Here is a 14,217-nt window from a genome sequence, read left to right on the forward strand (position 1 = left end):
TATCTGCAGAACTTTAGCTCCTATCATGACTGTGGCTTACATTCTAAGTGTTCGCTGCTGGTAGCATCTTGTGATCAGTCAAGGAATTCCAGTCTTCATTTGTTAGCGCAGTTTTTCTCACCAAACCTGATATGCTCTCCTGGCTGCTTTTGTTTCATATACGTCTGGTGGTGGTCAGAAAGCTGCTGGCTGCCCTTCCAAAACCTGGTGTCATCTTCTGTTGCTTTTCGAATTTCGATGATGCTCTTGTATCATCACTCATCAGGCAGTGGCAGATTGGTACTGTGCTGCAATGCCAAAAAACCATGGGTCCTCACTCTGCCTAAAAAAAGTGTCATGACTATGTTGTCCGGGGAATATTCACATTCTGTTCATTCCAATTGTAATGGGACTATTTGGTGCTAACAAATTTCAACTTTGAAGATCTTCATCTAAACAAACTTGAGAATTGAGAAAAAAATATCGCATTACAAACGGTTTTTTATTGTGCTAAATAGGAAATGATATAGTTAATGTTGCGAGAAAGATTTGGTGTCAAAATCAGAGAGTGCCATCAAAACCTACCCAAATTTGAGCCACTCTGAAGCAAAGCCTTGCAGGTTGCAACCCTCAAGCAATTTTTAACCTGGTTTGCTTTCCTGCCAAACATGCCAACTACTAATCCAACATAAGCTTATTTAACTTTGCTTAATTCAGCTGGCTTGGCATGCTGTCAGTCCCTCTCAACCCCCATCCCATCCCAACCTCCATTCCTTCCTCCCTTGCCAACTCTGATCTCTCACCTGAAAATGTCAGTGTGAGTGGCCATTCCATCTGCACAACATCCTCATCTACTAAACCTTGTCAGCGTTCACTCCAGACACACACACACACAAGCGCACAAAAGCCAGAGCGCGGAGATGATGAAGGCAATGGCCGGGCCGAAGCTGCTCGTCGTCCACACGTCGTCGAACAAGGCCCTGAATGGGATGGCGCCGGCGTCGCCCATGCCGTTCCATGTCTGGTCCCGGTGCATGTGGCTGGTGGTCTTCCTGGCCTTGTTCACCTGCGTGTCCCTCCTCACCGTGTTCTCCACGGCGCGCGCCTCGGGCGGGGTGGCGTACCAGGCGGCGGCGCCTTTCACGGTCACCGCTGCCGGCGCCGCGGAGGCCGGCCTGCCGCGGTACGTGTTCGACGCGCTGGTGCATTACGCGGCGGCGGCGGGGAACTCGTCGTCGAGCATGCCGGAGCCGGACGTGCGCGCGATCGCGTCGGTGCTCCGGCGGCGCGCGCCGTGCAACCTGCTGGTGTTCGGTCTGGGCGCGGAGACGCCGCTGTGGCGCGCGCTGAACCACGGCGGGCGCACGGTGTTCCTGGACGAGAACCCCTACTACGTGGCGCACCTGGAGGGGAAGCACCCGGGGCTGGAGGCCTACGACGTGGCCTACGCCACGGCGGTGCGCGAGCTCCCCGACCTCCTCGACGCCGCCCGCGCCGCGCGCGCCGCCGAGTGCCGGCCCGTCCAGAACCTGCTCTTCTCCGAGTGCCGCCTCGCCATCAACGACCTCCCCAACCAGCTCTACGACGTCGCCTGGGACGTCATCCTCGTCGACGGCCCGCGTGGGTACGTGCCAATGCACATGTACCATCGCCATGCATGTCGGATGCCGCGTCCTCCATGGTTTCTTGGAATGATGAGTAAGGAAAGAAGCCAATTCATTAGCTGATGATTTTGTCATGGTATGAAGGTTCACGCAGGGGTCGCCGGGGAGGATGTCGGCGATCTACTCGGCGGCGGTGATGGCACGGACCAAGGGCACGGAGACGGAGGTGATGGTGCACGACTACGAGCGGGAGGTGGAGCGCGCGTGCGGCCGGGAGTTCCTGTGCGACGAGAACCGGGTCACAGCGACCAGCACGCCGTCGCTCGGCCACTTCCTCGTGCGCGGCGGCGCCGCCGTCAACCGGGAAGCCTTCTGCGGGCCGCCCGCCGCTCAGAAATCGAAATCGACCTAAGCTAGTAGTTACTTCTCCTCCCCCCGTTTAGCCCCAACATGCTCCAGTTTTGTGATGCATGCATGATGCGTAAAGAAATGTTAATGCTCCAATCTGTAAAATTGAGTTCTTTGAGCGATGATGATCTTCCTTGTCCAAGCGGAAGGTAAATTGACAGGAGAAAGTAATGAACTCGCAGAATTGTGTCAATGAAGCATAGAGATCAGTGGTTCCTTTTCGAACAAATCTTGTGGGTTGTGGTGGCCCAATGATTTCTCCCTTCAAACATATTGTAATGCCTAACGTGCCAACACATTTGACACATTTAAGAGAAATTTTGCACTTACAATTCATATATATCCAACTATTTGAAAAGGTACTACACCTGGATGGCAAGTAAATCAACCGGCAATAATAAACGTGGTCCATTGCACAAATGGCAAAATTATTATTACTCACTACTACGCAAATAATTTTGCAAGATAGTGCCTTTTTATTAACAGAGGCGGTTACAAAATCCAACCGCCTCGGTTAATGCCTACGATTAACGGAGGCGGGCATTTTTTATTTACCGAGGCGGACACTTTTGCCCGCCTCGGAAAATAGATTTACGGAGGCGGTCATCCTAAGGCAACTGCCTCCAAAAATAATCTATTTTCAGAGGCGGCCGTCTTAAGATATCTGTCTCCGTAAATCTATTTTTGGAGGCGGGCACGCTACAAGGCCCGTCTCCGAAAAGGCCGAGGCCCAACAAACCCTAGGCAGCCCACTACTGTGCAAGCGTGTGTATATATCAAAGTTAGGGTTTGGGCAACCCGGCAGCCACTCCTCTCTCAGCCGCGCGTCTCTCTCTCCTTCGGCCTGTTCGCTGGTTGGTTTCTGGGCTGGTTTGGGCTGGCTGGTGCTGGTTTATTGTGAGAGGAAAACACTGTTGGCTGGCTGGTTTGGGCTGGCTGAAACCACAAGCGAACAGGCCCCTTGTCCCAGCCGCTGTTCGTCCCTCTCTCTCACTCCCGCAGGCGTGTCGCTCTCTCTCCCTCACCCTAGCAGCCGTGCGCATCTCTCTCTCTCTCTCACCTCTTCCGGCGTCCATGCGTAGCTCAGTGGCCGCACCTCCTCCGGCGGCGTGGCCACGCACCCTGGCCACCGCGCCTCTCTCCCTCCCTTCTATCCCTCACACGCGGTGGATCGAGGTCCCGGCGGCAGTGGCCGCGCGCCCTGGCTGGCGGCAGCGGCCACACGCCCTGGCCGGCGGCATGGAGGGCCCCGCGCGGTGGCTGCACGCCCTAGCCGTCGTGGATCTGGCGCAAGGAGGAGGTATGCCCCTCATCCTCTGTCTCCTCTCTCAGATCCAGGGCGGATCCATCCCTCACCCTCCCTCCCTCGCAGATCCGCGACGATAGGGTCTGCGGCGACCTCCTCCGGCGGCGGTGGTGCGGTTGCTGCGGCGAGCTCCCCATCGGTGGCAGCGACGCAAGAGGATCGAGATCCGGCAACGGCGCGCCGGCCCCCTCCACCTCCGACGTCGGCGGGCAAGATCCAGGAGGCGCAAGGAGTCTGGATCTGGCAGGGAGGAGGCTGGCCGCGCCCAGATCCGGCAACGGCGACGGCAGCGGGCTCGATTGGGCTCGCCGGGGTTTTTTTTATTTTTTTAAATCGATTAATGGAGGCGGACAGCTTAATATGACCGCCTCCGTTAATCGATTAACCGAGGCGGGCAAAGCAACCGCCTTAAAAAAAAGCAACCGCCTTAAAAAAAGGTTGGATTAACCATGACCTTTGATGGCGGTTGCAATGCCCGCCTCCATTAATCCAAAATGCCCGTCACCATTAAGTTATTCTGTGCTAGTGACTGTTATTGATCTATTGAGTGGCATTTTTAGACTTGTATGGTTAGCTTGTGTCCCAACTACTTTCAGGTGAACATTTTGTAAGACTTGTGATTTGTGATTTGATCTTTAAAAGCAGGGTTTTTTTTTGTGACTTATTTAAAAGCAGGGTTGACCTCCATAAAAAAAAATCTATTGAGCTACAACAAGGAATACTTTTTTTAAATTAATCGTATTTTATTGACACTAGAAAATTATGCTTCCATCGACAAAGTCGTCACGAGATGTTTTTTTTATATAAAAAAAGCCCAAACAAGGGTGAATTTCCCATCATGTTAATATGTTATCCAATCGTGTGGTTAATGGAAATTCACCCTTTGTTTGGTCCTTTTTTCCTTAAAAAGGAAAACAAAACAATTGTCTTACTTCTCTTTTAAACCTTGAAAACACCATTCAAATATCCACACAAACTATGATTTATTTTGCATGCTATGACATGCTATCTTAAAGTGTTCCATTGAATTTTAATTCGAATAGGTGAATTACAGCCACAAGTACAAAGGAAAGATTTTATGGGAAACAAAACTTGTGTTTTTCTTAATTATTGTGTAGGCTGAATATTTTTGGAGAACTTGAAGGTAGAATTCTGTACAATATTAAAAGTTTTCATAAACTTCTGAAATTATTTGGAAGGTGTCTTGAACATTGAGAGCAAATGAACATAACACCATTACGAGTTTTGAAAATTTTTCCTATTGAATGTGGGCGACTTCACACTTTCAAACTTTTCAAACGGCGCCCTAATAAAATTAAGATTAAGAAACAGAGTAAATTATTCCTACACATAACAACTTGACAGATGGATGCAAATTGATCCAACAACTTGTAATGTGTTAGGTTCAAAAATTTTCATTTTTTTAAAAAAAAATCTCGCAAACAGGAGGCTGATTATTGGGCCTTAGACTTAGTGGCACGGACAGCCCATCTCTTAGGTTTCGGCCCGTAAAGACGCGCGGCCGCCTACACGCTCCCCGAGACAGACAGCGCCTTGGCCTTCCGCCGCAGTGGGACGAAACTCGCTCGCACCCCCAGTCTTCGGCGCTCGCTCCGCTCCCCTCCGCCGCGGCGACCTTCAAGGCGACGAGACGATGCTGCGGCTCTCCCGCTTCCTCCCCTCCGCCTCCAAGTGAGCCGCGACCCTAAACCCTAATTCTATCTCTCCCCACACCTCGCTACCCGGAGCGGCCGCCGCCGCGGTGCCATTCGTCTACCCGTGTCGTAATTTTCGGGCGCTTTGTTCGGCGCTCTTGGAGCCACTTGGGTGGGTTTTCGATCGGGTGAGCCGGCGCGCGTACTGTACTGCTGTGCCTGCTGTTGTGATCAGTGTGGCCCCTGCCCGGGGTTTTAGGTGAGGGGTTTAGTGGTAGGGTTTATGCACAGGCGTGTCGTTCCTGTGGACCTCGCTTCCACAGATGATATGTTTTCTGGTAGGTGCAGATTTCGCTGTAGAGGATTCCCCCGCTTCCCTTGCGTTTGCGGATTGCACATTCCTGTGCGGTATTCTGCAGGGATGAACGATAACAGGACTTGGCTGGCTGTCGAGAATGAACTTTACTTATTTCCCCCTTCTAGTGAGCGGAGTTATTGTTCAATAATATAAGTATCCAGTGTTCAGGATGTGATTGCCTGTGTCCCTAGTTTAAATCAATTTGCCTGAAGTGTAATGTGTCAATTAGTTGATGTGCCTAATGCCTTGAATGAACAGTTAATCTTGTTAGGTGAAATGGCAAATCATTAAGATCAAACATACCTTTACCAATAACTTATTTAGGATTGGATTTGATGCTGCTATGTAATCACGAGAATGCAAGTCATGCTGAAAATTAGCTGTTTTGTACACAGATGACCATTTCTATTATTATTCAGCTTTGATATGTTTGTGTAGCTCCTATTTTAGATTTTACCAAGCATGCAAAGGTCTTAACTGAACCTTTTTTTTTTAGATAAAAATATCACTGAACCTTGAGATTTCATATTCAAGCCATTCTTTTTTCTGTGGTATGTTTCTGCAGCCCTTTTTGCAAGCTGGATTTAGTTCAGCATCTGACACTACTGTAGTTTTCAATCTATCATCAATGAGTTAAATGGCTATTTTAAGTTATTAAAGCTTGTTTTCCTTTCACAGGAGGAGTTTTGATCTAAAAGAATCTCTTTGGAGTGGTTCATTGACATTCCAACAAGCTGTTTCAACTTCAGCAGCAAATCTTGATGGTGAATCCTTTGTTTCGTTCTTTTTATTAAATCAACCTAACGTGCTGAATGCTAACCTCAATATTGATGTTTGCTTAATCCCTTTATAAGCAGAGAACTTATCTGGCAAAAGGTATGCAAGCTATACTGTGTTCAAGGGAAAGGCTGCACTTTCTATACATCCTATACTGCCAAGTTTCAGCAAATTAGAAGTATGTTTCCTTTTAGATTTGATTGTTTTTTGGCCATACATTGTTCTTCCACCATATCATAATTTCTCTGTTTTATTAGTCCGGAGGATCTCGAGTGAGCAGAAATGGATCAGTAATGTTGACCTTCTTTCCTGCTGTTGGACAAAGGAAGTATGACTATACAAAGAAACAGGTAGCCATTATTTGTTGTGCAGTTTATTTGCTCGTGAATATAACTATTCTGAATATAAGACCTATTAGTATTTTTGCCAACCACATGTGCCTTAATTTTATGATTGTGGAATATCTGTTATGTAGCTCTTTGCCCTGTCACCTACTGAAGTTGGAAGCTTGATAAGTCTTGGGCCTGCTGAATCCTGTGAATTTTTCCATGACCCATCCATGAAATCAAGGTTTGTGGTGGTACTGCATGAACACAAAAGACCAGACAGAACTTATGTTTGCATATATCATTCTAACTCCACTCTTTTTGTGCATCAAGTAATGAAGGAATGGTGAAAAAATCGCTGTCGATCACTCCACTTGGCAGTGACAGTGGATACTTTGTTAATATAAGTAAGTGACTCTCCTATTTCACTTTGGCTTCAACTGCCTGTTTTTGTGATTGTTAGGCATTTGATCTACCAAATATTGAGCACTGCTGCTAGCCTAAAAACTTTATCGGAAAGGACATATGAGAATCTTGTGAATACTGTTGAGGCATTGCCCATTGATCAGATAGTCTATTGTATTAAGTTTGAGCTTTTGCCACTGTTAAAGCAGCTTCCTGAAATGAAAAAGGAAATGCTTCAAGCTATAGCTAGTTAGCACTTACCATTATAGTGTGGCATCAATGTCCTTTTATCTGATATGTTCTGTTGTACCTGATTTAAACTTTCTTTGTCTACTGATTGGTTCTCCTCAGAAATAGGGATGAAAACGGTACGGATATTTTCCGACCATATTCAAAACCGAATCCGTTTAGAGGGGTTGAGATATGTCCGTATCCGAGTCCGGATATCCAACATCCGATACCGTATCCGTATCTGAATACTCAAATCGCATATTTATGATGTCGATATCCAATCGTATCCTATCCGACATAGTTGACACTATCCGTATTCGAATCCGAATCCGGACAGAAATATGAAAACAAATGTAATATCGGTGATATCCCTCCGTATCCGATCCGTTTTCACCTTCATCCCTACTCAGAAATGCACCAATTTCCTTTTCTTTGCAGCTGTTGTGAACAGTGTAGAGAAGACTAATGATCGCCTTTCAGTCCCTGTCACAAAAGCTGAGTTTTCTGTGATGCGCACAGCTCTGAGTGTAAGTTTCACTGTTTCCATTTGTTATCTATCAATGTTAGCAGAACCATAAAAAATATATCAGCATTGCCATGAAGTTCATCCGTGTCAGTGTTTTCAGGCATATGGAATTTTCAATGCTACTGAACTTTACGTTGTTGAAAATGATTGGTGTGTGCCTATGAGTCACGAATGCCTCGACACTTGCACATAACCATTGTTGTTCATTAATTGAATTGCTTACTTTCTAGGAGTATATATTGGATAGTGCTCTATTTATACTTTCTGACTGCCTGCCTGGCCTTTGTATTCATGCAGTTTGCATTGCCGCACATCATGGGTTGGGATCAGGCTTTAACCAATCACCATCCATCTCCAGCTATCAGCAAGCCCAGGGTAGAGCGTCCACACCCGGATTCTGAATGGGAAAGGTGAAGCTTCCTTGTAGCAGCTAGATGATGGAGGCTTTTGGGCATCAGTAGACGTTGCTGCTGCAACGTATGGAGCATTGGTGTGCTTGAACATTGCCTTAGGACAGTGTCTGCCGTTTGCATTAGATTTCTGGAACTTAAAAGACTAAGGCCGGATGAAGCACGATGAACCATTGTGTTTGTTGAGTGCATGTATAACTCTACCACGCCTACTAAATGCATATTTCTAGTAGAGTTAGCTGTTTTACCCTTGCTTGTGATTTGTGAACGATGTCTGTGCTTGGTACGGGTACGCATCAATTGAGCTGGATGCAGTTGCATTTGCACATGGAGAAGTTAATTGAGCACGGTACAATCTGTCATCTAGAAAAGATGGACGTTATCTATTTGCATTTGAACATGTTTAAGCCAAACAAAGTACGTGAGCTCAGTCTGCCACACACCCGGATGCATTAAGAGGAACCAAGATAATCGGCATTTTGAATAAATTAAGTACAAAACACAAGCATTATTAAACAGCCAACTGCAAAACAGCAGTGTACCATATTCCTCTTATCCACCACTATACATAAGGGTACACCGAAGAGTCTAGGCTCCACATGAATACTCTAGCGACAAAACGTCTCCTGTATGAACTGGGCGGCAAGGATATCTGCAACTAGCAGCCTGTTCGGGAGGCCGTATCGTATCGTGGATTATTTACTGCTGGCTGGTTTGGTGTGAGAGAAAAACACTGTTTCCGGCTGGAAATTTACGATCGTTTACGAGTAAGCGAACAGGCTGTAGAAGTTTAGAACCCAGTAAGCTGGCACATAAGCTTACAATCCTGCAGAAGTTGATGCCACAGAAGTCTACAATCCGGCAGAGACCAATCCATGCAATGTGATGATCCCACACACGATGTTGTTCTCGTTGACAACAGGCAAGAACTGTACAGGTGAAGGTGGTGACTCCATCTTCTCCATGGCTTCAACAGCCATTGCGTCTGCAGTGATTGTCCTTGGATTCCTGTTAGATAATGCAGGGAAGTTAGTCAAGACTCTAGCATCTGGCTTAGACTAGGAACAAGTTCCACTAATACAATGAAAGATACGACACCACAAATATATGGAACTGAGCATTATCTACACAAAACAGTGGATATTGAACACCAAAGGCATTTATTTTCATTGAACGTCACAATGAACAGACGAATATGCAGCCTGGTATATCGACTTGAAAGATCAGAAAAGCAGGAGATGTTCCAAATCCAGTTCGATAATGAGACAGAATTTTCTTTCTTTGATAGTGTATCTTACATCAAAGCTTGAACACACAAAGAAAGTTCATATGAGAAATTAACAGAACCGAGCAATGAAACTCTTGAAAAAACAAAACGGAGGTAGTAAGAAAACTACTTATTCTCACTCAAAACTGTTTCACAGTATTGTATATTGAAGTATATTGCTGCTGACAAAACAAATGTTTATTCTCAATAAAACACAATGTAGCTATATACATATACAGTTCTGCAAAAACAATGAAACCCAGAGCTATATAATGCATAATAAACATTTAGCATATTATATTGAATTTCATTTATTAGCATGATGTATCAAGGATATAGGCAACTTGGCTATTTTAGGGAGAGAGAAAGACTTGTGTTTTTCATAGTACAGCTACTACTGCAATCTGTAAAGGTTAATACATGCAAATTTATATGGTTTATAAAACAATACTTCAGAAATAGGATGAAAATAAAAGATGGAAAGAACAAAAAAATACTGCTTGTACTTTGCCATTTCCAAATTCCAGATGTACTGAAACGATCTCAGTATCCTACAAATACCGCTGTACTTACAAGAGAAGGAATTCATACAGGCCAGGTAATATATAGCAAGTTAATGTTGACAAACCTGTTGCACATCTCTCCAACTGTGAGACTGAAGATAGCTGGCCCGCTTGCCTTCAGTGTCCGCCGGAGATCACCATCAGTGAAGGTTCCAATCAAATGATGCTCTTCATCAACCACAAGCAGACAACCACAACCTTTACTGGTGAGCTCGGTGAGTTGCTCCATTATCATATCTCCCTCCTTGCACAGAGGAAGTTCATTTTGTTTCTTCATAACATCCTTAACCTGCAAGGTATTTGTGTAAGAACAAAGAGTCTAAAATACACCTCACCTATAGAAACAAGAAAATGACACACATGCTGATGCTGGATCAATAACACCACCCACAGAAATCAGATAACTGGGAAAACAAGATCTAAGCTTGTTTTCATTTTCAGTAACTACTTTGCATGTGAACAAGGCTTCATTCAAATATGTCATGTCATGAACAGCTGGCCTTACACATCACCCAGAGCTACGTAGATTGTTAATAACTGCCACTATTAGACATTCGATAATACACACAAATGATTAGGAACTTTTTTGTTTTGTTTTTCTTGCAACAGAGGAAAAAGGGCAAAAAATGGCATGTGCATATAAAAAGGACCGTGGCAGGTAACCATAAACAGAAAAAAAAAATATGTCGGTTGGATGGTGATAAAATTATCCAATCATAAAGCGCATTTCACCAGGGCTATTTATTGGACCAATCCTACCAACACCAACACGCAACGACACATACACGCAACGGTAAAGGAATCCTAGTAGTAATAAGCATCTGGGATCTTATGTCTCCCACCAGGTGGCAGCACAAGATATTGCACAATGCTGATTTAACAACAACAGTCCCATAGAAATCAGATGGTTGAAGAGACAAGATCTACTCTTGTTTTAGAATTCAGTAACTACTTTGCAGATGAACTGAACAAAACAATCATTCAAACACGACAAGTTATGCACACCCAACTCATCATCCTCTGCTATGACATTTGTAGATAGCGGCCGCAATTAAACAATCAACAATGCACACAAATGATGAGGCACTTTGTTGTATTTTTCTTCTTTGCTTTGAGAGCTTGTTGTATCCTTCTTGAGACAATGAAAAGACTGCGAAAACGACAAGTAATAAGATCTCCTCCATATGCACAAAAAATAACATGATAGGTAGCCACAAACAGAAACAAAATGTCGGTTGGATAGCGACAAGACTATCGAATCATAATGAGCGTTTAACCAAGGCAATTTTGAACCGATCCCACCGCCACCGACACGCAACGGTGAAGGAATCCTAGCAGTGATAAAGCGTCTGGGTGTCTGGGATCTGATGTCTCACACCGGGTGTCAGCACAAGGTGATTGAGCGTTTTCTAAAAAAACAAGTAACTGTAATGCCAGCAGACTGTTTATGTTAGGGTTAGAGGTGATTGATTCACCTTGAAGATGAGGGTCTTGCCGATCTTGCCAGCGGGATGGTTGGAGGCGTACTCGTCCCTGGAGACTCGCCTTGCCTCCATGATGGCGGCGATGACGGTGTCCCCAAACACCATCTGGATGGCGGTGGAGGTGACGGGCGCGAGGCCGAAGGGGCACACCTCCCCCTGCAGCGGCAGGTGGACGTTGAGGTCGCAGGCCGCGGCGAGCGGGCAGTCCGCCCCCGAGGCCGCGGAGGTGAGCGAGATGAGGTAGGCGCCCTTGGCGCGAGCGCAGGGCGCGAGCGCGAGCAGCTCGTCGGAGGCTCCGGACTTGGAGAGGAGCACGAGGACGTCCCCGGGGAAGAGCGCGCCGATGTCGCCGTGGAGCGCGTCGACGGGGGCGAGGAACCCCGCCCGCGTGAAGCCCAGCGACGCCAGCGTCTGCGCGATCTTGCGCGCCACGATGCCCGACTTGCCGACGCCCGTGAAGAAGACGGCGCCCGGCGCGTCCAGCAGCGCCTGCGCGAACGCCGCTGCCTGCGACATGTCGAGGCGGTCGAAGAAGTGGTCCAGGTGCCGGCGCTGCGCGGAGAAGAGCGGCGCCAGGTCCGACGCCGACACCGTGGCGCGCCCCTGCGGGGCGCATTCCGCCGGGGCCGGCACCGGGAGGGAGCCCATGGGCGGCGAGTGCGCGGGGCGTTCGAGGAAATGCCGCAGCGCGAGGGCGGGTTGCGGGCGGGGTTCGTTCCTTGCGATCTGAGGAGACGCGGGCACGCGGCCCAAACGGGGGAGGGAAGGGGAGGGGAGGGAGCACGAGCACGAGGCGTGCGAGTGCGAGTGCGAGTGCGACGCAGCAACTGAAACAGGGAATGCCGGACGTGAGGCTGCCCGGTGGTCTTTATTTGGTGATGATGATTGATGTGTGATGTTCTAGTATTTTTACAAACTAAAGAGGGGGTAATTTAAAATTGGAAGTTTGGCTTCAGATATCTATTTTAAAGAGATAATATATCTATTTTTCCACAAAAAAAAAGATCATGTTTGGTGGTTGAGGTATACTACTTTCAAATATGATGGAATACGATATGGGTCTTTAATTTTTCCTACATTCTCATTTACATTCATATATAAACTCTCAAAATGATTGTATAGCTCCTTTAACATTTCAAATAGTTCATTTGAATTATGAATTCAGATCTATGATGGGATATATAGCTAGTGAACTTAAAGTAAGGTACTTAAAAGGTTGAATGACTTAGACAATCACTTTGACAGTTCATGAACACGAATTTGAAATGAGAAAAGCTTAAGAACCAATAGTGCATTTCGCTCTTTAAATAAATATCTACATCAATAGATCTATAGGACCCATCTTTTTAGTTCCATGCGTGCTAGCCCCATCAAACTTCCTGCTCCTAAACTTGCATCGCAGAAAAACTCCTGCATAACCTAAAAGTTTATTTTGTAGTACACCATAAAAATTAGCTTCACCCAGCAACACAGCCCTAATAAGACATCATTTTTTGAAAACAAAAAAAGAGGAACTTGTTTGGGAAAAATTTGAGGTGTACCTATCTAGTTTGGATAATTTTAGAATTTACTGACTTTTCGTTCTAAAATATTGATCGTTTTTAGCTTTGTTCTAGATGGAACTTGTACGGTTGTACCACGCGCTTGTACTATTTTTATTAAAATTAAAAAATGCACCAAAATCTGTGAACATCAAATTAGTTTGGTTCGATCCATCATGAGAGATACGATACGTATGGCTTTGATATCGCAATTGTACGTCTTGGACAGTTGGACTGCCGCCCGGGACCCCGGACTGGAGCAATTATGCAGCGCTAGACGCAGACGCCTAGATCGTGACTAACGTGTGGTGATGAGCCACCGGTGCGGTGCATGAGAGGCACTAGCTGCCTCGCTGGCTCGTGCTGCACTCATCACGCTGATCTGCTGCTGGCTGCTACTGCGGAACGGGCGGCCATGCTGGGGCTCGCCTTCCAGTGAGGACGTACTGGGCGCTGCATACAGGCGGCCGGTGGTTAAGTTCCTAGCGACAGCGAGCACGGCGTCGGCGTCGGACCTTGGTGCTTCTGCACCGGCCGCCCCGCCGAGCGTTCAACTTGCATTGGATGGAGCGTGGTTGCGTGCACGCGCTGGTTGGCGTTCCAAGTCTGTGTGCGCGGTGCGCCTGCACCCGTGGACGTGGAGGTGGAGCTCCTCGTGATATCAGACTGGTGATGACGCACTTGCCGATGGACCACGACACACGACAGGGATGTGCCGTGTGCGGCGGCGGGCGGGGACTGCTAGGGTCCGGTCAATCACGCAGCGCGCGCGGGAGATTCTGGCGCGGGAGGTTTTGGCGCGCGTGAGAGGTTCTCGTATGCGTGTTGGTTTGAGCAGCTTAGGGCCCACCTCTCACCCATGACTTTCAATCAGCTAAAAAAAAATCATAACTGTTAAAATCAAACATCCAAATTAAATTCCGATTACACCATTAGGTTTCTTGTAATAAATCCTTCAAAACAAGATCTCACGGGGTGACGGGGATATATTTAGATAATTTTTTATTAACAAACATTTATCTTATGAAGATAGAATATTTTTCTTTTACTGAGTAGAGACATGTTTTAGGTTAAGAGAACAATGTTCCGTCTTTGTAAGAACAATGTTTTTTATTTAGAAGAACAGTATTCTAGTTTCAGGTTCATGATATTGATATTATAATATACATAAAAATAAATAAATAAATAAATAAAAACATGCATAAATAAATAAAAATTATAAAATCTAGAGATAAAATCACATAATAGAGAGAAATTAAAAAAACATCATATGGATACTTTTTAAATATCCTAAAAATATACTATAGAATATCACATGTATACTAAGTGGACATCACTAAATACATCACAGAACATCACATGTAAACTACGCGAATA

General features: G+C 46.1%; 3 protein-coding genes across 3 annotated transcripts; 2 read left to right on the forward strand and 1 right to left on the reverse strand.

The window, feature by feature from the left end:
- Window positions 1-760: 760 nt before the first annotated feature.
- On the forward strand, window positions 761-2,212 carry LOC136471130 (protein IRX15-LIKE-like). Its single transcript, XM_066468859.1, has 2 exons — window positions 761-1,603; window positions 1,728-2,212. The coding sequence occupies exons 1-2, from the start codon at window positions 900-902 to the stop codon at window positions 1,993-1,995; spliced, it is 972 nt and encodes a 323-aa protein (XP_066324956.1). The 5' UTR covers window positions 761-899; the 3' UTR covers window positions 1,996-2,212.
- Window positions 2,213-4,852: 2,640 nt separating this feature from the next.
- Window positions 4,853-8,305, forward strand: LOC136471131 (single-stranded DNA-binding protein WHY2, mitochondrial-like). Its single transcript, XM_066468860.1, has 8 exons — window positions 4,853-4,989; window positions 5,989-6,074; window positions 6,168-6,265; window positions 6,345-6,437; window positions 6,563-6,657; window positions 6,747-6,820; window positions 7,488-7,576; window positions 7,873-8,305. Exons 1-8 carry the CDS (start codon window positions 4,952-4,954, stop codon window positions 7,987-7,989), a joined length of 690 nt encoding a protein of 229 aa, XP_066324957.1. The 5' UTR covers window positions 4,853-4,951; the 3' UTR covers window positions 7,990-8,305.
- Window positions 8,306-8,721: 416 nt separating this feature from the next.
- Window positions 8,722-12,111, reverse strand: LOC136471132 (probable arabinose 5-phosphate isomerase). Its single transcript, XM_066468861.1, has 3 exons — window positions 11,291-12,111; window positions 9,881-10,104; window positions 8,722-8,993 (listed from the first exon to the last, which is right to left on the reverse strand). The coding sequence occupies exons 1-3, from the start codon at window positions 11,945-11,947 to the stop codon at window positions 8,837-8,839; spliced, it is 1,038 nt and encodes a 345-aa protein (XP_066324958.1). The 5' UTR covers window positions 11,948-12,111; the 3' UTR covers window positions 8,722-8,836.
- Window positions 12,112-14,217: the final 2,106 nt, after the last annotated feature.

The sequence above is a fragment of the Miscanthus floridulus genome, chromosome 8, assembly GCF_019320115.1.
Source record: "Miscanthus floridulus cultivar M001 chromosome 8, ASM1932011v1, whole genome shotgun sequence".
In the NCBI taxonomy this organism is placed as follows: Eukaryota; Viridiplantae; Streptophyta; class Magnoliopsida; order Poales; family Poaceae; genus Miscanthus; species Miscanthus floridulus.

Coding starts and splice junctions, on each gene's coding strand:
- LOC136471132 (XM_066468861.1), bottom strand. CDS start 11,947: ATGGGCTCCCTCCCGGTGCCGGCCCCGGCGGAATGCGCCCCGCAGGGG. Junction 10,105..11,290: donor GCAAGACCCTCATCTTCAAG/GTGAATCAATCA, acceptor AATACCTTGCAG/GTTAAGGATGTTATGAAGAA. Junction 8,994..9,880: donor GTTGGAGAGATGTGCAACAG/GTTTGTCAACAT, acceptor ATTATCTAACAG/GAATCCAAGGACAATCACTG.
- LOC136471130 (XM_066468859.1), top strand. CDS start 900: ATGATGAAGGCAATGGCCGGGCCGAAGCTGCTCGTCGTCCACACGTCG. Junction 1,604..1,727: donor CTCGTCGACGGCCCGCGTGG/GTACGTGCCAAT, acceptor CATGGTATGAAG/GTTCACGCAGGGGTCGCCGG.
- LOC136471131 (XM_066468860.1), top strand. CDS start 4,952: ATGCTGCGGCTCTCCCGCTTCCTCCCCTCCGCCTCCAA. Junction 6,266..6,344: donor CAAGTTTCAGCAAATTAGAA/GTATGTTTCCTT, acceptor CTGTTTTATTAG/TCCGGAGGATCTCGAGTGAG. Junction 6,438..6,562: donor ATGACTATACAAAGAAACAG/GTAGCCATTATT, acceptor TCTGTTATGTAG/CTCTTTGCCCTGTCACCTAC.